Here is a 27479-nt window from a genome sequence, read left to right as displayed (position 1 = left end):
ATGTCTGACCAAAGACACATAACCTGCCTGGGGCCTGGCTCCCCAACTCTCCCAACCTGAATTTTCCAACTTACCGGCTGCATTGTGCTGGTGATACCAGATCAACTCAGGGATTGATTGAAACAGGTGTCCTTCAGCCACGTACCACTGTCCTGAGTCATTCCTTTTAATTTGATAATGCTTGATGGTAGCCTCCATATCTCTACAACCAATAAAATGTGAGTTCGTAAACAAGCAAAAGATCACTTTGGAACCAAGTCAATCATTAAGCAACAGGACTCGACTTCAAAACCTTGTATCCTCACTACACACTGAAAAGTAGGTAGGGTTACAATAAACAGGTCCTCACCAACGCTGGGAAAATTCCACGGCTATGGCATTAGGGTCTTAGATTTAAATATAACTTCAGCCAAAGATGTCTAGGTGACAAGTCTAGTGTTAAAAAATGTACAGCTTGTAATGGACACTTACAAGTATCTACTGAATCAGGTATCAGTCCAATGAATAAACAAATGCACTGTGAGAGATGTGAGACAAAGAAAGGAGGAAAACCAGCACAGCGTGTCTTGATGAGCAGGTTTGTTAATCCCTTTAGGAAGCCATGAGAGACTGTGGAACAGACCTCGGAGTTGTCCCCCTAAAGTGCAAAGGAGCTGAGGAATCTATCTCTTATTTCACTTGGATGGAGGGTCACTCCTACAATGCTCTTAGTCACTTCCAGTCCACCCCCGGGGGACCACGAGAACCCATAGGCAAAGAACGAAGAAAAAACAGGAAGCTTCCTGCATACAAGAGAGCTCTCTATAGGTAAACCCTGGGGTTAACCAAGGGATATGAGGAAATCATCAGCAGTGTGTGCTACAACTAATCAAATCTCCTCACTTGATACTTGAGAAAAGGAGATGAGAGAGTGTAAGAACTTATATTCAATATCACACACAGAGCTTCTTAGGGGATAAAATTAGTTGGGAACCAATTAGTTGTCCCAATATCCAGGCCAGCAATTTTCTATGTTAGGCTCTCACTTCCATTCTCTTTGTGGTGGTGTCTCTTTAACAATGAATATCCTAGTGATTGTTATTTCTAAAGTGACCAAAATCACAATTGCTTACCTCTTATCTCTTATAAACACAGAAATGGTGTAGGATCCCAAATGTCTTGAATCTCTGACAATAAATGCACCTTCTTTAGACTGCAAAACAATTCATTCATTGTACATGTTTATTCCTTATTTGGAAGAAAGACAAATATCTCTATAATAAAAACTAAAGCTATACTGACTTACTATAGAAGGATGATATTATTTTTATAAGTACACACAATCTTATCTCTTAAATCCTTACAGATTTAGCTATCATACCTATAAAATAAAATTGGGATAAGAATCTGCAATGTGTGAGCATTTTAAAATTTCACTTATGATTTTTCTAATACTGCATTTGACAACCTTGTACCCCACCATTTAGTTATTTTTGTATATTGATTAAGTAATAGATAAAAGAGCTGATGAATAAGAAGAACTCTGAGACAAATGGACAGGATTTTTCTTTACAGGAAAAGAAACAATATGGCAAGTGGGGGTGAGGGAGGCAGGGAGAAATACATCTGGGAAGCTGAGGAATGGGGAAAAAAGACCAGTTTATGACACAGATGGAAAGAGAATAGACTTGGAGAAGTCTTGAGAGAAGAGCAAGGAGAACCATTTTCTTTGCTCTAAGGATATAGGCTTCTTGACGATTCAGGAGACACAAGAGATGCAGATTCGATCCCTGGGTTGGGAATATCCTCTGGAGAAGGGCATGGCAACCCACTCCAATATTCTTGCCTGGAAAACCCTATGGACAAAGGAGCCTGGTGGGCTACAGTCCATGGGGTTGCAGAGTTGTGCACGAGTGAAGTGACTTAGCATGCATGCAGGGATGTAGGAGAGACAGAGGGAGACATGGCAAGAGGGAAGAATATTATAGTAAGTTTGGTGTTTACATTATCAGTTGGATCCCCAATGACATTCTTTAGGCTTTGGGTGGCTCAGATGGTAAAAAATCTGCCTGCAATGCGAGAGACCTAAGTTTGATCCCTGGGTCAGGAAGATTCCCTGGAGAAGGGAATGGCAACCCATTCCAGTATTCTTGCCTGGAAAATCCCATGGACAGAGGAGTCTGGCAGGCTATGGTCCATGGGGTCGCAAAGAGTCAGGCAGGACTTAGCAACTAACACTTTTGACATTCTTTGAAACTACTTTTAAATAAACTTGAAGGTTGGACTGCTTGGTTTGGTTTGTTTGATATCATTTTCTAAAAAAAATCTTTAAGTTTGCTTACATTCATGAAGAAAATATCTCAGGTCTTGTCAAACTCATGAACATTTACACTTATGAAGTACTGGTGAGAATTGCACAACCCTAACAACATGATGTGACCCCTCAAGAGGAACATAATACATTGTCTCCTCCTTCCAGATGCTTACCAAGAAACAAGCCTTTTCTGGTCAGAGTTTTTAACCAGTGGTACAATAGAGAGCCCAGAAATAAACCCATGCTTATATGGTCAAATAATCTGTGACCAAAAAAGGGCAAGAATACACAATGGGGGAAAGACAGCCTTTTCAATAAACTGTAATGGGAAAACTGGACAGCCAATGCAAAGGAATCAAACTGGGCTACTTTCTGCCACAACATATCAAAATAAACTCAAAGTGGATTAAAGACTTAAATGTAAGACCTGAAACCATCAAAGTCCTAGAAAAGAACATGGACAGTATGCTCTCTAACATTGGTCTTAGCAACATTTTTTTTTGGATTTGTCTTCTCAGGCAAAGGAAACAAGCAAAAATGAACAAGACTACATTAAACTAAAAAGCTTCTATATAGTGAAAGAAATGACCAACAAAATGAAAAGGCAGCTTACTGAAAGGGAATAGATATTTACAAAAGATATATCTGATCAGGGGTTAGTACCTAAAATATACAAAGAACTCATACAACTCAACATCAAAAAACAAACAATTCTGTTTAAAAATGGGCAGAGGACCCGAACAGACATTTTTCCAAAGAAGACCTATAGATGGCAAACAGACCATGAAAAGATGTTCAATACCACTAATTATCAGGGAAATGCAAATCAAAACCACCTTGAGATATCACCTCACACCTGTTAGAAAGGCTGTCATCAAAGAGACAAGTGTTGCCAAGGATGTGGAGAAAAGAGCGCCCTTGTGTACTCTTTGTTGGATTACAAATCGGTGCAGCCACTATGGAAAATAGCATGAAGACTCCTCAAATAGAACTACCACATGGTCCAGTAATTCTACTTCTGGGTATTCACCCAAAGAAAACAAAAACATTAATTTGAAAAGATACATGTTCATAGCAGCATTATTTACAATAGTCAAGATATGGAAGCAACCTAAGTGTCCATTGATAGATGAATGGATAAAGAAGATGTGGTATACATATACAATGGAATATTACTTAGCCATAAAAAATAATGAAATCTTGCCATTTGTGGACAGACCTAGGGAGAATCCCAGGGACGGCGGAGCCTGGTGGGCTCTGTCTATGGGGTCCCACAGAGTCGGACATGACTGAAGCAACTTAGCGGCAGCAGCAGCAGAGGGTATTATGCTAAGTGAAATAAACCAGACCAAGAAGGACAAATACCATATGATCTCACCTGTATGTGCAATCTAAAAAGCAAAGCAAACAAAACAAAAACAGACTCATAGATACAGAGAACAAATGGGGTGGTTGCCCGGTGCGGGGGCGGTGGTAGGGAGCATGAACTAGGTGAAGGGGACTGAATTACAAACCTCCTCTTAGAAAATAAATAAGTCACAGGGATGTAATATACAACATAAGAAATATGGTCAATAATATTGTAGTAATTTTGTATGGGGACTGCTGCTGCTGCTGCTAAGTCGCTTCAGTCGTGTCTGACTGTGTGACCCCATAGACGGCAGCCCACAGGCTCCCCCTTCCCTGGGATTCTCCAGGCAAGAACCCTGGAGTGGGTTGCCATTTCCTTCTCCAATGCATGAAAGTGAAAAGTGAAAGTGAAGTCACTCAGTCGTGTCCAACTCTTCGTGACCCCATGGACTGCAGCCCACCAGGCTCCTCCGTCCATGGGATTTTCCAGGCAAGAGTACTGGAGCGGGCTGCCATTGCCTTCTCCGGTGTGGGGACAGATGGTGACTAGATCTACAGTGATGATTTCATAATGTATGCAAATATCAAATCACTATGCAGTACACCTGAAACTAATACAATATTGTAAGTCAACCACATTTCAGTGAAAAAGGAAATTCAAGTACAAATGAAAAAATCTAGAATATGGACACACTACTTATTAGGACCTCTGCTATATAGTTCAGGCAATATTCAGAAATAAATTCACAGTCTTATTATATCAATAAATGAGAAGAATACAAAATAAACATATCCAACTCAAGAAGTTAGGTTAAGGATTATAAAATAAACTCAGGTAAAGTAGAAGAAAGGAGTTAATAAAAGCAAAAGCAGAAAATAATAAATTATAAAAACAAAAATATAATACAGATAGTAATTACATCTGTATTCAATAGTAACAGTATTCAAAGTATAGTAATATTATACTTTACTATAGTAAAGTAATAGTAATTCAGTCTGGTTGTCTAGGGAAAAACAATAAAATAGGTAACCTACTAGTTAACCTAATCAATAAACAGTGGAGGAAATCTATTAAAAATGTCACAAGGATTCAGAAAAAATTAAAGAATCTTCTTGGCTCTATATAATATATTTGAAAACTTGAATAAAATGGAAAAATAGCTAGCAAAACATAAAATTTGTCAAAATTGATTCCAGGAAAGCTAGAAATCTTAATGGACCTAATAAACTGAAAAGTGGATAAGGTTTTAAAAGCGCTTCAACATTAGAAAGCGCTACTGTTATACTGTGATGTTACTAAATCTTAAAAAAAATGGTAGATAGATCAATTAAATAATTCCAGAGCATATGAAAAGAAAAAATCTTCCAAATCATACAAAGTAGACTCAATACCTACACCGTAACACAGTAAAGACTGCACAAAAGGGGGAGCTACCAACCAGTCTGCATGCATATCAGTGCGAAGCCCTGACTAAATACTAACAGACCGGATCCAGTAGCACAACAACAGAATAATACACCATAATCAAGAGGGGTTACATACAGGAATGCAAGAGTAACATAACATTAGGAATTTTATTAATATGATTCAACATTTAATAGATCTGAGAAGAAAAATCTTACAAAAATCTCCATAGATGTTGAAGAAGCACTTAATTTCAATTTCTATTATCAAGTTTTTTTTAAATTCTTTATAAAATGGGAATATATATATATATATACATATATATATATTCTTTAACACAATAGCCGTTATTTACTTTGGTCCCAAGTCCAGCATCATGCTTTATGTGGAAATCATTCTGACTAAAATTAGGAAAAAAGAAATGCCCACTGTCAGCACAGGTATTTAAAACTGTTCTGAGAAACTAGCCAGTGCCATTAAATGAGGCAGAAATTAGAACCCTGAAATAAAATTGTAAAAGAGGGTTGAAATAATGTTTGCTACTGCTAAGATTACGTACCTAAACCTAAGAGCATCAACTGAAAAACTACTACAAAACAATATTTGAGCCACACTCGCCTTCTGTGATGGCCCATATTCTGTCTGTGGGGTGTGTTTCTCTCTAAATAAATTCACTTCTTACCTATCAAAAAAAAAAAAAAAGCTTTGAATTCATTCAAGTCATCAGTTACAAAATTAATTCATAGAAATCAAGAGATTTCAAAAGTAAAAATAAAAAGATATGCCCATTTATAATAGAAAAAAAAGATAAATTATTTTAATATAAATTAAAAAATACATGTGCAAGAGTTAAATGAAGAAAACCTTAAAATTCTCCTGAAAAATACAAAAGCATTTGCTTTTTCTAATTAGGTCTTTCATCCTATCTAATATCAACTTTTGCTTGAGGTTTGGGTCTAATTTTGATTTTTTTCTATGTGAATAATTAATATATAGGTCCTGGAACAAACTGGTCCCCAAACCACACTGATTTGTAATGCATAAATAATCTTCCCTAAATTAATCTGTAAATTTAACGCAAACAACAGGAAGGTTTCTTAAACAAGGCAAATTAATTCTGGAGTTCGTACAGACAAAACATATATTTTCAGAAAGTTTCTTAAACAGAGAGACCAGCCAGAGGGAGCGTCATGCTTAAAACAGGAAAGCGCACTTTGCTGCACAGTGGGAACTAGCACGGCGTTGTAAAGCGGCTCTGAATCAAGTTTAAAAATAAGTGAGTTAAAAAACTGACAACTGTCAATATCTCCAATGCTAAGATAACTGGGTGCCACCTAGTGCTTGATTTCCGCAGCTACTAACCTCACATTTTCAAAACTGCTACTATTAATAAAGCCCAGGTTTTAAAAACTGCATTTTGGAAACAACATTTTTGTTGATATGTTTATAGTGGCAGAATAAGATCATGAAAAGAATGCATGTGATATCAAAATTAGTATGAAAATAGCCACATGCCCCTTAAATATGAAAAAGAGACCAATCATTTTTCACTGCAAATGCAGACTTCTGCTTCCCTTAAATTTCACCAAAATCTCAGGGGAACATCTATGTAACTGGAATGTACAACAACTCACTATAAAGTCAACAGGCTAGTCAAAACTAGGGCTTAATTATAATCCACGATGAGTGTACAGCAAATGGTGTGTTCAAAACTTCCATTTACTTTCTCAAAGTGGTCAAAGTGGAGAAGGCAATAATGTATTTTTTTCTCTTTCTTACAAGGGTAGATATGGTCTTTGTCAGACTATTTTATGAAACTTTAACTAACCTTCAAGAAACAAATAATGTCTATCTGATATAAACAATTTCAGAGATTAGAAAAAGAGATTAAAAAACCCACATTCCAATTCATTTTATGATGTTAGGGTAACATTTATACCAAAACCAGACAAAGAGAACAGAAAATTAGAAGCTGGGCTCACTTTGAACTTAACAGGAAAATTGCTAAATTGAGGAAAGCCAAACTAGCAATATATATTTTAAATGACTCATAACCAAATAAAATTTAAACCAGGAATAATTTTAAAAATAAAAATTGGAAAATATGTAAATTACACAAATATTTTAAGACATATAGGAAAAATATGTATGCATTTAAAACATCATACATACATTCTTCAGACAGATTAAAGTCCTAAATGTGAAAGCACATCTTTAAAACATTTAAAGAAAAATATAAAATTACTTTATTACCTCAGAATAGAGAGGAATCTCTTACAGTAAATAAAGCAAAACAAAAAGTAGATATCATAAAGAAAAATATTGAGAGATTTGACATTAACATTTAAAAATTTTTGTATCCGACAATAGTCTAAGGTTTACAAAAAGCCAGAAATCCAAAAAATATCATTGCAACACATAATGCCCAAAGATTGGTATTCAGAATATATTTCTTAAGTACAACACATATTGATCAGTGTAAAAAAACCAAACACATAGAAAAATGAGCAAAGGATATTAACAGGCATGTAACAGCAGAGGCAGCACAACTGGTCAAAGACACATGGAAAGTTACTTCAATTGAACTGTTTACCAAGGAAATGTGCATTTTAAAATACAGAGTTTTTTCACTCAGTGAACTGGGGAAAAAATGTGAATCTACCCACTGTCAGTAAGAAGGTGAGTGAGTGTTAATCACTCAGTTGTGTCTGACTCTTTGCAACCCCATGGTTATAGCCTGCCAGGCTCCTCTGCCCGTGGGGTTTCCCAGGCAAGGATACTGGAACAAGTTGCCAAGTCCTCCTCCAGGGGATCTTCCCAACCTAGGGATCGAACCCAGGTCTCCTGCACTACAGGCAGATCCCTTACCATCTGAGCCATGAGGAAAGTCCGTGTAGGAAACCAGTTTTTTCACTCCCTGTAAGAGTATAAATTGGTCTAAGTACCTGAATCCTGATTTGAATACACAGTATCTAGTAATGTTAAATCTGCACATCTCCTCTGACCAGATGATTCTATTTTGGAGTGTAATTGAAAGAACCCTTGCCCTTGTATACAAGATGACCTGAACAAGGATGTTCTTTGCAGCACTGTTTGTAAGAGCAAAAAATTAGAAATGATTAGAATGTTTATCTACAGTAAAATTGATACATTTTTATATACTCATAATGAAATAGTACACAATAGTTGAAGGTATGTGTTTGATCCATGTGTATGCCTAAGAATTAAATAGAAAATATACTGTTTGGTTGAAAAATCAACATACATGTGCTCTCCTTGACATCAAATGTTAAAACACATAAACAAGCACTATAGGTTGTTTATGCACATACATGTGATAAAAGTATAAACCCATGGACAAAATGGGAACACGCCCCTTTATTGTGGTTGCCTCTGAGAAGTAAGGACCAAAAAGATAAGGGAGAGGGTGGGCCTCAACAGTTTCTGGAATGTCTTATTTTATTACAGAATGTTATGATCAGTGCTACCATTTGTGATATCTGGGTTGTGGGTATGGAGGTTTTGCCACAAAATGCCCCATTCTACTCTTGGTAGGGAGGTCAGATCCTCACCCTGTTCTGGCTTCCTCTCAGATGCAGAACCTCATGTAGAACCCTCTCAGCCCAGTGATTCGGTCCATATTGCCTGTGATAAGCTTGCTTTCCGTGGACCGAATGGTCCACTTCCTTCCTCCAGTGTTGCCTGCCTATCACCATGTCTTCCTTTTCCGTTCTGAACCAACTAATACATAACATCGCCATGCCGGGCAGGTATCGCATTTGCCACCATGCTCCCTTTTCTTGTAGCCAACAAGACCGGGCCAGACCTCCAACCTCCATCCCCACCAGCCCCTGAGAGGCCTGTGTTCCTTGTACTCAGCCTATCCCCCAAATACTAACTGGATCTTCCCTGTGTCATAGGTCATTACTGGCACTGAGTTTTGAGTTACAGAACTGACTTTTTTCTCACTCATATTACTAGATTTCCTCAACATCTGACATCAGGTCATAATGACACGCATACTTCTCAGCTACTTTCTAGTTTTGACTATTCATTTACCCACAGCTGATACCGTCAGTGGGATATTTAAACTATACTCAGTTCTGTTTTGTTTTGACCTAAATGAGCAGTTTTGATCCAAGTGTGATATTCTGGCTGCTCCACTCTTCCTTCTGTTCCCAAGAATGAAGGTGTAGCTGCACGCACTTTTCTGTATCTGTGCTTTTTATGAGTCTATGCTGAGCTCAGGAGGACAGAGTATCTCTTGGATTGACATTGATGCAAATGTATACAGGCAGTTCAAATAGAGACCCTTCTGGCAGAATGCACCTTGCAGTGAATGAAGCAGTTTTGGTATGTTAGAGATGAAATCATTTCAGGAGAAAGATTTGTGAAATTGTGGTGAAAATCAATGGAAAACATGATTTGATACAAATTAATCTAGTTTATAATTTAATAGAAAATGTAGTAGCAGTAAAGTTGTAATAATATTTTAGAACTAAAAAAAAATCAGGAAGTGATAAAACATTTTAGCTGAGTATTTATAATTTACCTCTCAGAAAATTTGAAATTCCACAAAATTACTTATGAATAAATTACCTCTTGTCTCAAAAGATGTTCTGCCTGATTTCTAGTAATATTCCTATGGTACCACCTGTAAAAGCAATAAAAATAATTTTTAGATGTTATATATCACTTATTTCCAGAAAAAAAACCTGTTCCATTTCCTTCATTTTAAAAAACACACTCCAGAACTGATTTTATAAATGGACTGATTAATTCACATAAACAATAATGTACTATAATAATATATCAATTGATTTAACACAGTTATATTAATTACAAGCCAGTATCTAATTTTTCTACCATATTTCAGTTCAACTTTCTGAAACACACTTGGTTTAACACACTTAATTTTGAATGGTTTAACTTCCTGAAAATTTCCACGAAATGTATGTGGTTAAACAGTCATCATCTTCGATAAACACTTTCCTGAGTTTTGGTTAAACCCAACTAAAACATACCCATTTCTTTCCCCTCAGGAATATCTTATTTGCATGCTTTTACATGTGCTGTTACCTTTCCAAACCTAAAACTCACACTGATTTATCTGATTCTTCTAAATATGTTGTTGCTGTTTAGCTGTTAAGTCATGTCTGACTCTTTTGTGACCCAATGGACTGTAGCTCGCCAGATTACTCTGTCCTTGGGATTTCCCAGGCAAGAATACTGGAGTGGGTTGCCATTTCCTTTTCCCAGGGATCTTCCTCAGTCAGAGGTTGACTCACATCTCCTGCATTGGCAGGTAAATTCTTTACCACCGAGCCACCTGGGAAGCTCCAAAGTATGTCACCTTGTAGTAAAATCAGTAATTTAATAGAGTAAATGGAACAACCCTAACCCTAACCCTAACCATCCCACACCCTCCTGGGCCTCATATTCTCCTCATTCTTCCCTCAACTCACTAACTTCCACCACACTGGAATTCTTTCCTGGCTGAAATTTACCAAGCCTTTTTTTGCCTCCAGCCTTCCTGTTATCTCTGCATGAAACATGTCATTAAATGACCTTAAAATATCAGAGGTTCACACAGTAATCATAATTAATGAACACTGTAATTTAAACATACGGTTTTGGGACTTCCCTGGAAGTTCAGTGGTTAAAACTTCATCTTGCAATACAAGGGGTGTGTGGGTTTGATCCTTGATCCAGGAGCTAAGATCTCATATATCTCAGGGCCAAAAGACCAAAAACAAAGCAAAAGCAATACTGTAACAAATTCAGTAAAGATTTTTTTTTAATGAAAAAAAAAATGGTCCATATAAAAAATATTTAATAAAAATTAAAAAAAAATTTTAAATAAACAAACATGGTTTGATGTGACACCACCTAAGCAGTAAGCAAATGTTGTACAGGAAAGAGAGAGGAAACAACGGTAGAACAATGGAGAGGAAAAGAAAAATGGAAATACTTTCACTTCAAAATAAGATTTTAAAAAGAAGTTAATGCAATATTACCAGAAATACTATTTTTGTGGACAGCGGAAGAAAGGGTGTGTGTATAACCAGGCATTAAGTCAAGTGGGGGAGCCCAGTGGTGGCTGAATGAGACTCATATCTGCCTGGGGCAATGGAACCTATCTCCTCATGTGGACTTCCCCTAACCTTCTATAGTAGAAAGCTGCCACTAACTAGCATGGCCAGGTTTTTAAAATATTAATATTAATGTGCTCAAATTGAAATTGGTCTTTTAAAAAGATGAACCACAGAGGACAGGGATGATTACAGATGATTCTAGTCAAAGTCCTATAACTACTTATTGCTAACAGGAACAAGAGGAACTGTGAATTTAAACTGTGCCTATCATTCAATACTTGCTAATGAACATTCACATGGTGAGAGGGAATTTCAAGGTGAGTCTGAGCCTCTTGCTGTACAAAGAAGAAGTTCTTTCAAAATAAATGAGGGAGAGTTAAATTCACAGGGGACCAGTTTAAAGAGGCCCCCATACTGGCTAAGTTAAGAAATATTGGTGCTAAAAAGAGACTAATGATCATAGCTCACTGAAATAGACTGAAGTTGTGAAAAGAGAAGACTGCATAGTGACACTCAAAAAGGGAGGAACTAACATAAACTGATTTTTTTCTAAATAATGTTTCTTTACCTGCTATCATGTTATTATTAATTCTGTTGCTTTGTACTTATTATAGTGATAAATAAACTATATTAATTGTGATTAAATATAAATTAAAAATCCATCCGTGTGGAAGTCATTCTCAGAATGACTTCAAAGTAGTAACAAAAGAACCAGATAGAAGTATATGATGAATTTAAGATCAATTAAAATAAGGCAGAATTCCATCTGTATTATGATAATGATAAGCAAAGGGCAGAAAAGGGATAAATGTAATTTAGAGAAGGTTGAGGCATGGTATTTCAGAATTTCAACTATTTAAATCAGATGATAAAAAGTAGAAGAATTTTTTGTTTTGTTTTGTGTTTTTCAAATAGGTAAGGCTGCAACTTCTTTATTGAGACAACACTGATTACAAAACTAATATTGAATGTCAGTAGAAGCCCCAGTACACAGGACTGGGGTGGGGATTTTATTAATACATTTAAAAAAAATCTACTACATCTAACTGTGGTTGAGTACAACCATCACATATGGAACATATGTGTAAGCCTCCCATGTGCCAGTCGTAAAGAACAGTATTGTGGCTTTGAGTTTTAGACCTGGAAACCCTATTAGATCTGAGAAGGTTAATTTGCTTCACTTGGTGACTTTCTGACCCTGAGAATATTAAGCATTTAGTGTAGAGAAAATGAGATAAATCAGACTATATATCCATAGCTCAGGATAATCAATGTCTGTTATTTAAAATATTAGATATATTAGATATTATATATATTTAAGAGAATCTGGCATATCAGGTTTTTGTCTTTGCTTTAAGATTTATAACTAATCTTCAATTTGTTTACCAGCTGAGCTGCAAGGGAAGTCCCTGATAGCTCAGTTGGTAAAGAATATGCCTGCAATACAGGAGACCCCAGTTCAATTCCTGGGTGGGGAAGATCTAATGGAAAAGGGATAGGCTACCCACTCCAGTATTCTTGGGCTTCCCTGAGATCTGGGTTTGATACCTGGGTTGGGAAGATCCTCCAGAGTAAGGGAAAGGCTACCCACTCCAGTATTCTGGCCTAGAGAATTCCATGGACTGTAAAGAGTTGGACATGACTGAGTGACTTTCACGTCACACTTCAACTTGATATTTGAAGTTTGAGAATAAGTCATTTTTAAAATGGTTAAAAGAACTCAATTCACATTACGTTTAATTAAATATTTATGTTTAATTTATTACATTTCCAGGATCATGTAAGGACTTACAAGGGGCTATTACCATTGCAAATTTGGCCTGTTGGGTATGTCCTTTATAAAGAAAACTGAATTTATTCAGTTTATTAATGCAAGTTAAATGTTTCAGGAAACTTAATTAACTGAGTTTGTAAATAGGATGGATTGTTTAAGGACATTTTTATGTTAAGTATGAATTTAGGTGATTGTTCTTGTTTATTAGATTTATAAATAGTATATATATTATATATATCTATCTATATATATATAGTATATATATATATCTATAGTATATCTATTATATATATCTATAAATAGTATATCAAGATTTAAAAGTTCAATTTGAAGGCTTACTGAAAACAAAGTTTTTTCATTGTAATGTTGAAAATTTGGATATTAATTTCAAACCAAAGTAGCCATAAACATTTCTCTGTATAAAGGTTCCCCAGAGATGTCAGAAGCCCATGTGGACAGCACTCCTTCTTCCATCAGCCCCCTATCTCCCTTCTTTTTCCTTTAGGCTTCAAGTGATGTCCTCAGAAAGGTCTTCCCCACTCAACATGCTCATTTAAATTATATTCCCTCCCCTCTTGTTTCCTTCCTGTGCCCCATACTATTCCTTCAAAACACCACATTTTAAAATGATGTGTCTATTTGTGAATTCAGGGTTGCTTAATGTCTATTTCCTTGTGAAGCTGTAAGTTCCATGAAAACCAGGATTCCTTCTGTGTATTCTGTATTGTGTTTCCACTGCTTACAACAGTTAACATCTAATATTATCCTAAGAACATAATGATAAAAATCAAACAAATGAAGTGGAGGACTGAAGTAACTCTGAATGTAGTATACCAGTTATACTAGGCAAGGTGGACAAAACTGTAAATGTCTTTCTTGTTTCGCAGTTCAAGGAAATAATCATAACTTCTAGAATGTATTGAAGAGCTACTATGTATCAAATGAGACAGGCATTATTATCCCCAGGGTTCAGATCATTCAGAGGTTTAAAAACATTAGGTCACTTTGCTCAGAGCTGAACCATTAGTCAGGGGTGATGCCAGGATTCGAACCCAGATTTCTCTGATTTCTAAGCCCATAATACTGCACTTCAATATGGGACAGTAATTTCACTACAGTCAGTAGAATGGTGCTTGGCATATAGTAAGTGGTTGATTAATTTTAGTGATTTATATTGATGATCTATATTTTAATAATCTTCTTGAAACCATAATAAAGTTAAAAATTGGTCTTTTCATAATTAGAGTCATTATAAAAGAAGACTTACAGAAACATAAATCCAGGCTAAGGAAATGAGATGATTATCTAACTTCAGAGCGGTTTAATTTGTGATCCAGTATCTGCAGTATAAACAAGTTGTTAAAGCCAGATGCTAAGCCTGGTCTAAACAGGGGAAGCAACAAGCACATCGATTCATAACAGAAGGAAGAGAAGTAGCCCTGCTGATTACAGAGCGTCCATTCTAACCACCAGGCACTGTGTTAGGTGCCTTCACACAGGTCTCCTTTACTCTCCAGGAAAATCCAAACTGAAGTTAGAATATGGTGATAAAACCATCTTATTTTTCTGGTTTTTCTTAGCAGGAGATTTTCAAACAAAATTTTCCCTGACCTGGCCTTCAAAGAGACCTGTTTGTGCTGAGTAGCTTCAGCTGGGGCTAGTGGTGAGTACCCCTTGCCCACTCCCCACCCCCAACTCCATGCATGGGGCATGCCTGAGCAACTGTGGAGAGTTGTGGGGCTGTTTGCTAAGGAAGGTGGGGTCAGTCACCTGGGGACTTTGAGTGGAGACGGGAATTTCAGGGCAGAGCTAAATGACACAGGTCAAGAGATGGGGTTATGACAAGCTAAGCACAGGAGAGGAAGAGAGAAGAGGCACTGTGATGGAGCTGAGGACAGAGACTTGAGAAGGAGAACAGAGACAGCCTGCAGAAAGTTCTGGTAAGGTTATGGGTGTTTTCGGTGACGCACGTGCTGAGTCTGCAGTTTCCCAGGTGGCACTAGTGGTAAAGAACCTGCCTGCCAATGCAGGAGATGTAATAGATGCAGGTTCTATCCCTGGGTTGGGAAGATTCCCTGGAGGAGGGCATGGCAACCCACTAAGGTATTCTTGCCTGGAGAATCCCATGAACAGAGGAGCTTGGCGGGTTAAAGTTCACAGGGTCGCACAGAGTCAGACATGATTGAAGCAACGTGGCAGGCAGGCAGGCAGGCAGGCAGGCATGCTGAGTCTGGCCTACAGATGGGCTTCAATGAGCAGCAAGGCAGTCCAAGGCTGAGTTATCTTTCAATTTGCCTGGTTCTCAGGGAAGTACCTGTTCTAATGCCTTAACTCACATCACCTATTACAACCTACTGGAACATATACTCATTGCAAAACCAGTATCTAAGTGGGGGGAGGGCACTCAAGTGCTCAAACTGCAAACCTAAATTTATAAAAGACTAGGAAATCAACCCTGAATACTCTTTGGAAGGACTGATGCTGAAGTTCCAATACTCTGGCCACCTGATGCAAACAGCTGATTCATTGGAAAAGACTGTGATGCTGGGAAAGATTGAAGGCAGGAGGAGAAGGGGGTGACAGAGGATGAGATGGTTGGATGGCATCACCCGTTCAATGGACATGAACTTGGGCAAAGTCCAGGAGATGGTGAGGGACAGGAAAGCCTGCCAAGCTGCAATCCCAGGGCTCCCGAAGAGTCGGACGTGACTTGGTAACTGTACAACAAGGACCACTCCTAGCCCTGTCACTTTCTATCTACACATTAATATCTCAATCTTAGTTTCTGATCTGCAGATTGAGCAGTTAAATAGTGATTGCTAATGTTTCTATTTTCTAAATCCGTTAATATAGTGTAACAAGAATGCATTTCTAAGCAAAACTCTAGTGAACATATCAAAAGTTCTTCTGCATTAGCCTATTTCTCATCTTCAGTGATTTCTAAACACTTCAAAACATGAGTCAAACTATAGTAATATGTCTGTATATTAAGTCTAACTTCATTAATGAACAATTGATGTCATTTTTTATTTTTAGTTTTTATTTTTGGTCAACTTGCACAGCATAGAAGATCTTAGTTCCCCAACCAAGGATAAAGCCCATGCTTCCTGCAGTGGAAGTGTAGAGTTTTAACCACTGGACCACCAGGGAAGTCCCCATTTTTTATTTTTATTCTTTTTTAAGTCCCCATTTTTTAAATAATAACTTTTCCACTTAGGACATGCAGTAAAACAGGTGCAAGATGAGTGTTTGGTTTCTTGTAGTCACTGTTAAAATGTTCTTTAACTGGCATACAAAACAACAAAAAAAGTAATTTTAAGAAAAAGAAGCTTCTGAATCAGCCATTATTAAGATAAAAAATCTCTTAAGCTAAAGCTGCCAAATGTATTACTTTCTTTTCCCTTTTCAGGCCCAAAACAGTATGTATACTGATAAGTTACCCAAATGTACCTGATTTTTATAGATTAACCACGGGACATAGTTTGGAGGACACTTACTCATATATTTCTAAATTAGTTGGTTTGTTTTCGGTCACATAGTTGCTTGGAATTAAGCCTTCATTCCTACAAAGACAAAGCAAAAATCAAAATTTTGGCACATCTGTGGTATTATTGTGGCAAAGACCCCTTTAAAAAACCTCAAGGATGCAGAGGAAAATCAAATTCATTTGACTAAATTGTTGAAAGAAGAAAAAAGTTTTTTCATTTCAACATTCAACTAAAATCTTTGCACAACAAATAATAAGTTTCTGATGTTTAACATTAGTAGTTTAAGATGTTTTCTGACACAGATATCTTTGCAAATAGAAAAAGAGACACTTAACATAATCATAGTAACTAGATTAAAAACATATCAATTGCAAAGATATTGACTTAATTCTTTTTAATTGCTGCAGAGCATCCCACAGAATAGATATTCTAGTTTAGCCATGCCTCTATTACAACAAAGCTGTAAAGAAATACTTGAATATGCCTTCTTGTGTACAAGTAAGAGTATTTCTCTAAGACAGATACAAAGCAGGGAAAATGCTGTGTTGCTGATTAAGTGCACCTTTTCAGTAGATACAGCTATCGAAGGGCAGCAATTTTCACACTTATCAGCAGGGGAGGAGTTTCTCTTTTTCCTATAACTTCACCAACAAAATCTGAAATTTAAAATTATGAAAGATCTCTAAGACATATTATTGAGGAATATAAGAAGTTGCAGAGCAACACACAAAGTATAGTCAGATTTAAGTAAATTAAATCTTCAGACAATACCATATTTTTAATACATCCCAGAAAGTGCATTGAAAGTGATCTGGACAGGAAGATCATTGAAATGAATCACTAAATGAATAATGGTGCTTACTTCTGGGAAAGAGTCTGGGTTTGGCGGTGTGGCAACACAGAATTTGGGCACTATTTATCATGTTTGAATATTATTTTTTTAAAAACCTATTTTCACTTATTAACTTTGAAGTTAAAAATTGGTGCTGTTTCTCTTTAAGTCTGAGTCATGACAACACACCACCTGCAAGGGTAGTTAGTGATACAACCCTGAACCTACTAACTTACATGATCACTGGGACATCATTCCTCTTTACCCACTGAAAAGTCTCCAGCATATGTTGAGTCTTAATTAAGAACTGGTAAATGAGCCAAATCAATAGGAAAACATAAAGAAAGAGGTTTGTATGTACTTCGAATGCTTACGTATTTATAACCTCAAAATCTTGACAAGGATCAGAAATCAAGGCCAGAATCCTCTCCCAGAAAGTAGACATACCCCTCAGAATTCTTTTCTACCCAGGACTTCAGCCTAGAATTAACAATCTATTGCAACTGGTACAAAGAAGTCTTTTTGTATCCCAGGGCCTTTTTGCCTAATTTCATTCAGAAACTACTGCAATGTTTACTTCCATTGTAGAAATATGAAAATGAGTAATACACTGTTTCTGCTTCTATCTTAGAGCTTAATAGGAAAAAAAATTCAAATTGCCAAAAAACCAAAGCATAAATTAGAATAAGAACTTGTATGGTAGAAACTAGTATTCTTATTTACAAATAATATTCATTAAAAACAGAACTATCATATGATCCAGCAATTCCACCTCTGGGCATTTATCTGAAGAAAATGAAAACACTAACTTAAAAAGGTACACGCACCCCCATGTTCACTGTAACACTATTTATAATAGCCAAGATATGGAAACAACCAAGTGTCCACTGACGGATGAATTGATAAAGAAAATGTGCTACATATGAAATATGATTCACCCACAAAAAGAAAATTTTTGTCATTTGCAACAACACAGATGGACCTTGACAGCACTATACTAAGTGAAATAAAGACAAAAACCATGTGGTCTCACTTACATGTGAAATCTTTAAAAAGAAATGAAAAATTGAAACAAAACAAGCTCAAGGTACAAAGAATAGACTAGTGGCTGCCAGAAGCAAGGGTGGTTGTAGAGTGATAAAATGGGTGAAGGGGATCAAAAGGTATAAACTTCCAGTTGCAAAATAAATGAGGCTTGGGGATATGATGTATAGAAACGTGACGAGTTAATAGTACTGTATTGCATGTTTTACTTCCACAGTGATAACAGACTTCTGTAAGATTTCGATACATTTAGACAATGAAATTTCTGGATCTGGTCTTATGTCCCTGAATATGTTCCAGTATCTCCTAGTTTATTGTCTATCAATTCAGTTCAGTTCAGTAGCTCAGTCATGTTTGACTCTTTGCAACCCCATGGACTGTAGCACGTCAGGCTTCCCTGTCCATCACCAATGCCTGGAGTCCACCCAAACCCACGTCCATCAAGTCAGTGATGCCATCCAACCATCTCATTCTCTGTTGTTCTCTTCTCCTCCTGCCTTCAATCTTTCCCAGCATCAGGGTCTTTTCCAATCAGTTAGTTCTTCAAATCAGGTGACCAAAGTATTGGAGTTTCAGCTTCAGCATCAGTCCTTCCAATGAATATTCAGGACTGATTTCCTTTAGGATTGACTGGTTGGATCTCCTTGCAGTCCAAGGGATTCTCAAGAATCTTCTCCACCACCACAGTTCAAAAGCATCAATTCTTCAGCACTCAGCTTTCTTTAGAGTCCAACTCTCACATCCATACATGACTACTGAAAAAACCATAGCTTTGATTAGATGGATCTTTGCTGGCAAAGTAATATCTCTGCTTTTTAATATGCTGTCTAGGTTGGTCATAGCTTTTCTTCCAAGGAGCAAGTGTCTTTTAATTTCATGGCAGAAGTCACCATCTGCAGTGATTTTGGAGCCCCCCAAAATAAAGTCTCTCACTGTTTCCATTGTTTCCCCATCTAGTGGCCATGGAGTGATAGGACTGGATGCCATGATCTTCATTTCTGAATGTTGAGTTTTAAGCCAACTTTTTCACTCTCCTCTTTCACTTTCATCAAGAGGCTTTTTAGTTCTTTTTACTGTCTATAGGAACTTGAATAGAATTTGCATCCTACTGTTGTGTGAAAGTTGTATAAATTTAAATTATGTTGAATTGATTCATAGTACTTTTCAGGTCTACTATATCCTTCTACTTCTCTGTATATTCATTCTATTAATTTTTGAGGGCTTTATATTGAAACTCTAACTAAACATCTTAATTTACCTACTTTTAAAAAATTATAATATATATAATAGAACTATATGTAACTTTGCTCTATATTTTCCAAGTCTCCTGTAATGTGTTACCTTATTTTCATAATTTAAAAAAGTTAAAAAGCATTAAAAGTGAAAAAGAGAACCATATTGCATGTCTGAAAGTTGCTAAGACAGTAAATCATAAAAGTTCCCATCACAAGGAAAAAGAAATTGTAACTATGTATGCTGCCAAATGTTAACTAGACTTGTAGTGATTATTTCACAATCAATACAAAGAGCAAATCATTATGTTGTACACCTGCAACTAATATAATGTTCTATGTCAATTATACCTGAGAAGAAAGAAAGGAAGGGAAGGAGGGAGGGAGAAAGGAAGGAAGGAAGGGAAACAGAGAGGCTAAGTAATTTGCCCAAAAACACACAGCAGTGTGTGGCTACATAAGGATATAAAGACACATGTATCTAGTTTGGAGAGTCTGCCTGAAATAACATTCTGCCTGAAATGCCCATTCATACAGATGGAGAGGTGTGGTAACAGCTTCTGTTTCATTTACAAGGGAGAGTTATAAACCTTGAAAAAATAAACAGAGTCTATTTCTCTAATAAACTAAACAGAATCCACTTCACACTTAGGAAGTTTTTAGGGACTGAAAGAGGAACAATTTGGTAAAGACAAACCACCAGTCTTACCCCAAGCGGTCTCTTGCCTTCCACCAGTGAGGATCATACTTCTCCAAGATAAAATATTCCTCTGCTTTCTTTAAGGTTAAATCATAGGGCTCTCTGGGTAGGAAATCGTACAGTGCCTTAACGTGGATCTTCTCTTCAGAAACCTCAGATGGTGGGAGGGGAGGCAGTGGCTTGCGTTTTGATGGTTGCCCATGGCCCCTGTTGGACTGTAAAAAACTAAGGAGTGAGTCGTGGTACTATTGTTTAAGTGATCTAAGCTAAAAAAGAATAGGGGTAGAGAGTATCTGCCTGCCACCTTGTTTCTCCCAGCTTGCTGCAGTAAAGCAGAAGCCTGGGTGGTATAAACGTAGGAAATGACTAACTACAAAACAATTTTCAGATCCAGCAACACACTCATCATTTTGTAAATTCTCAAGATCACAAATTCTGTTGCCAGCATGGCACTGAATATTTTTCATGTCATAATTCTTAAAAAATTTATTTCCTCCTTAATAACTTCACTTTAAGGATTTTTCTCCTTTGGAAAAAGGAGAAAAAAAAAAAGAAGCTTTTCCCTTTAATATGCTGTAAGCTTGTGTTTGGGCTTATCAACTTCTCAAGAAAACTTATTTTCTAACACTGAACTGAAAATTAATCCCGGCCTCAAAATGGTGATAGCCAGAAGGCATTTTTCCCCCAGTTTCAAATTCTGCCAAAATATTGCAGAATAGGCTGGTCTTTTCTTCTTTCCCTGTCTTCTAGGCTATTGATTCACTAAAAGTTTATTGAGAACTTATTATGTGCCAAGCATGACATTAGGTCTGGGCAGGGTAGCAAACGGTACCTCACGAAGCACAGACCCTAAAAATGGCACCTTCCTCTACCCGCCGTCTTCCCCATCAAAATGATACTCACTTGCTTCTTACTTGGCAATTCACTGAACCACGATGGGCGACGCTGTGTGTATTTTTCTGAAAGTTCTTCATCTTTGTTAAGGCTTATTTGTGTCCTCACTTGTCTGACATTGAAAAATAATCACGTTACAAAGGATTATTTTACTCTTAGCTATAAATCCACTAGACTATATAAACAAGCTAGTAGTAAAGTCTCCTTCCTATTTTTTATTTAGAAGACTTCCTAACTCCATTTCCATGGGCAAGGTACTCTGGGACCTCTCAGAACTTTATTTTACTTTTTTAAATCTAGGACTAGAGACACTAAGAGCATATAGAGTTGTTATGAATAATAAAATTGAGAAAAATACATGTCACGTGGGCAACAGAGTCTGGCGAATATTAAGGACATACAATTACAGTCACGATAATGAAGACCTTACTCTGCGTCAGGCACAGTGTTGAACATTTCACATGCATTGCCTCATTTGAAAGTATCTATTGTTAAAAAGTAGACATGGTGTAGTGATTAAGAACATGAGTTTGGATCCCAGATCTACCATTTTTATAGTATGGCCTTGGGCAATGTAACCTCCCTAGGCCTCCATTTCTTCATCTGTATAATGGGGATTGTAAAAACAAACAAATAAAAAGGGTGGTTTTGAGAGTTACTTGAGCTAGAAAACGTAAACTTCTTAGGATAGTCTGACATATAGGACTCCCATTAAACAGTGGCTGTTACTATTATCATGGCACCCTGGATTTTTATCTTTATGTATCATTTACTGGGCACCAAAGTATAAAACACATTGGTAGTTTCAGGGAGAACCTCAAAGAAGGCAGGATTCTTGCCCTTAAAAGGTAAAAATTACAGAGTGAGACACAGACACATGAATAGCACGTGTGAAACAAATATTAAATAGAGAACCAGGCTGCATGCTCAGGGAACACAACGGAAGGAGCAACTAAGTCCAAGAGGATCGAGAAAGGACCATGGACCTGACACATGACCTATCGCTAGCTTTAAATGAATGGCCATTCAACAGGGAGAAAATGGGAGGAGTTTCCCAGGCAGAAGAACAGCAGATTCAAAGAGACGTGGAGATTCCACCCGAGAAGTTGCCCTCAGACTCACCGCTTCTGCATGGAACAGCAACAGCAGCAGCAGAAAATCGACTGGATGATGGTGTTATCTGTAAAGCAGATCATCTTCAGCTCTTAGAAAGCCAGGAGTCCATGATATTGGAAAGAGGAGGCTGCTGGCACTATTCCAAGGGAGGAAATCTCTGAGGGCATGGGTGATAGAAAGTATCCTATTAATAAAGCACATGCAAACCTTTACCATGCCCTTCTTCACTAGTAGAAGATGAAAGATTGTCACTAACTTGAAAATAAGTTACTGGTACCCTGGCCACTGTGGTTTCCTTTCTCAGGCTCTTGTCTCTGGGTCTGGTTTCACGCATTTCCTTAGTGAATGATAAATGACCGCTGTATTCTACTTTACTTTGATCAGGGCTGATGTTGGCTGACAAATGTACCAAAGAATATGATTCCAAAAACAACGTTCTCCTAGGGAATCTGCTAGTAGGGGTTTTAAATTAGGTCCATCACATTTCTTCAAATATATTTTAAAATATATTTATATAAAGTAATATAAATATACTAAATGTATTTATAATATTATGTAATATATAATAATATAATTTAGCATGTTTATTCTATTTTTATATTTTGTGTATAAAAATACACTTACCTTTTTGGATCTCAAACTTTCTATGGATTAGGTTCAAACAAACTGAATATTTAAAGAAAGCACTAACTACTTAGTAAATCTGGGTCATTCTTACACTTCTTTTGTCAAGCTTAATCTTTATTTGTTAGATTATTTGCCTATTTTCAAATCATAAATAAATTATGAATTTATCAAAAGCTGTTTTATGTTCATAGAACCTACATTTCACAGCAGCTCTTTCTTATACTGGCCCCTGAAAATGAAGTATTATTGAGAAAGCAGAGTACATTAGCTTTGAGGTTAGAAAGGGCTGCATATGAATTCTAGCTGGAGGTGGGTGGGGTGCTGACTACATCTGGAATAAGTCCCTTTACTTCTCTAAGTCATTGTTTTCCTATCTGTAAAAACAAGAAAATCATACCTATCCCCTATGAGAAGCCTTAAGGGGCAGAGATTAACCTCCACCTTTGTGGGATTGGGCAAGCTACTTAACTTTTTGTGCTTAAGTTGCCTCATCTGTAAAATGGGAATAATAGGATACTTAGCATGTAAGGCTACTGTGAGGATTAATTGAATGAGCTCATACACAACACCTAGAACAATGCCAGGTATATCGTAAGAGGGCAATCAAGATCTGTTATCATTACAGTGTTGTTGAAAAGATTAAATTAGATATTTTCTTTAAAGTAAAGTTTCTCTCCCGGAACATAGAAGAGGGAAGGATACAAGCAGAAGACAGTACTATCTACCCCTCAGCATCCACTCTGTGCCCCCAGAACACAGGATACAATGGGGCCCCATCAGCTACCATATTATCACCAGGTGATGTCAATTTGATCACACGCCCACCTAAAACCTATTACCTTAACCACCATTAGGATTCTTACATCAGATAGAGAAAGAAACAAGGTGAAAACAAGAGTAACATAGGATACAGGTACTCCAATTCCCACCTTTATAGCTATCCTGAGTCCTAAGTTGATCATAGATGCCCTCTGTCACCTTCCATTCCTTGGACCCTCTTGTCTTTGCTTACACTTTGGTAGAAGGAGTTTTCATCTGCTGGAATTGTCCAAATGTTCATTCCTGTAGATCTGGGTCCTCGGTTGGTCTTAATGGGGTTATTACAATTTTCTACTGACCAGTACTATTTTGAATATTAAGAAATGAAGCTAGTGGCTACTGTTGTCTCCTGAGGTGGCCCACACTCTGTGGAGTGTATTTCTCTCTAAATAAATTCACCTCTTATTCTCTCTAAATAAATCTACCTCTTACCTATTATTTTGTCTTTCACTGAATTCTTTCTGTAATGAGACATTATGACTGAGCTTCATTAGGTCCTAAAACCAGATACTGAAACCCCCACCATATGGAAGAAGTTAACCTCATGCCACCCACAAGCCATGATCCCCAGACCTGTTGGAACCAGAAGTTGATGATGCTGACTCACCACGAGCCAATCAAAAGCGCATCCATGAGCTGAGCACGCCATGCTCCTTGGACCATTTCTATAAAACTCATTACTGCCTCCAGGGGTGAGACAGTTTTGAGGGCATTGGCCCACTGCAATCTAATCCTCTTGCCTGGCAAAGCAATAAAGCTATTCTTTTTTACTTCACCACCAAAAAGGAAAGAAATGAACCTAGTATGTCCCCTGAGTTTACAAGTCCTCTTTGTCCTCATTGTAAAGAATGAACCCAGTTTCTTTCTGGAAATTGGGATACTCATCTTGGATACATTGGGTCCTTTCTGTGCCCATCAACTCACCAATACCAAGAATCCCACAATGGTCAGAGGACAGTCTTAGCTCCCAATATTCCCTAAGAAAATGATTCTTCTCTTGGGCACTGGTATCTCCAAGCTCACCAAACCCAAAAGTCACGGGGAAAGAAAATAACAATATTCCAGTGGGTTAATTGTTGGTAAGAGGGGCCACTCCTATCTCTTCTCCCTCAGTTGCCAGACTCATGCATCCTAGCTTTATGAAGACATCACCACATTTGCTGCTGGTTTAAGACATTTACTTTATCCTATAGAACATCATTCCAACTTTGCAAGATGTTGTCTCCCAGATGTCATAGGAATTGAGGCTTTAGCAGGCCATTTAGCAACCAGGAGCCAGAAAGCTTGGAAGCATGTTGAACTAAGCCCTACAGATTAATTTCCCAGGAGAAGAAGGAATACCAAGAAGCCAAGCTCACTAAACCACCATGGAGGCTGGTTCCACATTTAACTCCTGCTGGTCATCCTTCCAGGATAGAACAGGGTGAATAAGAATAAAGAGGACACCCAGACAGTAATCAATTATATATTGTTTCCTTTTCCTTTCACCGAAGTTGACCTTCAAAACCTAGATTCATGTATTAGTTACATGCCTTTCTCTGATTTGGACACTGCCATTATTCTGTCTTTGGGCTATAGACACCTTGGGGGTCCAGTGGCAAACCTCTCATTTCTATCAGGCAAATATTCACCTTTACCCCTCTGATTTAGTAGCTTTCTTCCTTAGCCAAGAAACCATCTATTCTCCATCCCAAAGTTGATTTCTGGAGACTCAAATAGAGTCCCTCCCAAATTTGCACTACACTGTGTATTATTAGGCTTTTGGGTCTCAACTGCTTCTGTCAGTTTTCAAAATTTTACTGTTTTCCCCCACCCTTCTGTTACTAAAAAGCTCTAAGTCTCCATTATCTGAATTACACCAATAGCCTCCTAACTTCCTACTGCTTCTACCCTTAACTCCCCCTATGGTTTCTTTCCTGCAGAGTAATTAATTTAAAACCTAGGTCCGATCATGCTACCCCTTGTCTCAGAAACCCACAATGGCTCTCCACTTCACTGCGCGTTTGAGCCAGTTTTCTCAGATAGTCTATAGCCCTCCCATGGTCTGGCTTTCTGGTGCCGTCTCACCCATCTCTCCAATGTGCTCATGCTCGTTTACCCCGCACACACTGGCCACACCGTCCCCACAGTGCTTCCGGGCCCGGCCTGCTCTCAGCAAAGGCTCTCCACTTCCGCTCTGCCTGGACCGCTGCTCCCCTGGGTGTCAGTCTTCACCGCCCTCTCCACTCCCCAAGTCTGCTTCAATCTCACCCCTCAGGGAGGAGTGCCCTGACCCACGGCTGTTGCTACCGTCCTCCACCCGCCAACTTCAGGATTCCTGACTTTGCTCTATTTTTCTTCTTTTTTTTTTTAAGAAATAACATTTCTCACATGCTAACATGATAAGCAATTTATTATTTTTTCCCCTTACTGTCTCCTCAACTAGAATGCAAACAGGGATCATTGTCTACTTTGTTCACAGTTAGATCCCAAGAGGCTTGAACAGTTTTTGACACCTAATCATTATTCAACAAATATTTGTTGAGCATAATAAATATATGAATGAATGGGTTTGAAGGAGCATCAAATGATAACTTTTTCAAAGCACCCACCTGTTTTGATTCAATCCCAACAGGAAAATGAAAACTGAATGTGTGGGGACAGAATAAGCAGGTGCAACTAAATAAGCAGCAGAATAAGTAGTGAACTGTAAGAGTGGGGATATAAGATTAGATCATGAAAGTCCTTGAAATAAGAGAAGATAGGATCTTGACTGTATATGTAGAACGGAGTCATTGACTACCGAAGACAGAGAACAATTTGGTCACAATAAAGCAGAATAAACTGTACTCAGCCTAGAAACCTTTGTAAGATAGTCTGGCAAGGTGAGTGATGACCTTCATGGCCACAGGTTTTAATATAAGCTAGAACATTGAATATCATCAAAGCTAAGTATTTATAATGGTTACTTTACTCCTTGAATAACTTCTGGCATGCTAAGAAAGCAAAGACCCAGAAAATCAGGTAGGTCTGTGACTAGTTAGATGCCTATTCTAGGACTGAAAATTTTTGAAAGTATATGATTTTTGGTGATAGATACAAAGATTTTTTTATTTCTCTAATTCAGCCAACTGTCTCACCTTTTACCCAATCAGAATTATCATCTTCCTTGCAAGCCCCAATAAGAAAACTAGCCAATCATTTCCCCTTTCCAGTTTTCCTTTGTCTGTGTATGAGTCCATCAAAATCATGGATTCTCTCTGAGCCCCATCCTTTATATCCAATTGCCATGATTCAGTTCAAATTGTTCAGCTTTTTACTTCTTCTCCCCACTGCTACCAGCCTAGTCCAAGCCCTCAGAAGCTCACACCTATAATTCTGCATTAATTCACTTAATCCTCACAATGACCCCATGAAGGAAGTCCAGTTTTTCAGATGAAGACTCTGGGTCACAGAGATGTTTAAAGTCAAGGGCTTGTAAGTGGAGAGCCAGGATTAGAACCCAGGGAGGCTCACTCCAGAGTCTGCTCTGAACCTCTGGGCACCCAGGGCTTTTTCAGTGACTGAATAAACTGGTCAAATTCCCCACTGGTAAAATTCCTCCCCCTCAATACGTACTATATACTCATTTCCCTAAAAGTCTATCTTAGCTAACTGCTCCACATCCTCAGCAGCTAAAATGACTCTCTGGTGGCTATAGTTAATAATACTGTATTGCATTTCTGAAAGTTGCTGAGAGCTTAGATCTTAAAATTTCTCATAATTACACTGTAACCAGGTATGCTGACTGATGTTAACTAGACTTACCGTGTTGCTCACTTTGCAACGTAT

General features: G+C 37.6%; 1 protein-coding gene across 1 annotated transcript in view; it reads right to left on the bottom strand.

The window, feature by feature from the left end:
- TXK (TXK tyrosine kinase) overlaps positions 1-22459 on the bottom strand; it is a 41671-nt gene extending 19212 nt beyond the window's left edge. Inside the window, exons 1-7 of the mRNA XM_043438825.1 lie at positions 22230-22459; positions 21117-21219; positions 20223-20428; positions 16415-16480; positions 9648-9702; positions 1113-1192; positions 75-202 (exon numbers count right to left, since the gene is read on the bottom strand). Of these exons, the coding sequence (XP_043294760.1) occupies positions 75-202; positions 1113-1192; positions 9648-9702; positions 16415-16480; positions 20223-20428; positions 21117-21219; positions 22230-22303 (712 nt within the window). The 5' untranslated portion in view covers positions 22304-22459. The remainder of the gene's footprint in view (positions 1-74; positions 203-1112; positions 1193-9647; positions 9703-16414; positions 16481-20222; positions 20429-21116; positions 21220-22229) is intronic.
- Positions 22460-27479: the final 5020 nt, after the last annotated feature.

This window comes from Cervus canadensis, chromosome 19 (genome assembly GCF_019320065.1).
Source record: "Cervus canadensis isolate Bull #8, Minnesota chromosome 19, ASM1932006v1, whole genome shotgun sequence".
NCBI classification, from domain to species: Eukaryota; Metazoa; Chordata; class Mammalia; order Artiodactyla; family Cervidae; genus Cervus; species Cervus canadensis.
This window is presented reverse-complemented; position numbering and strand designations above follow the sequence as displayed.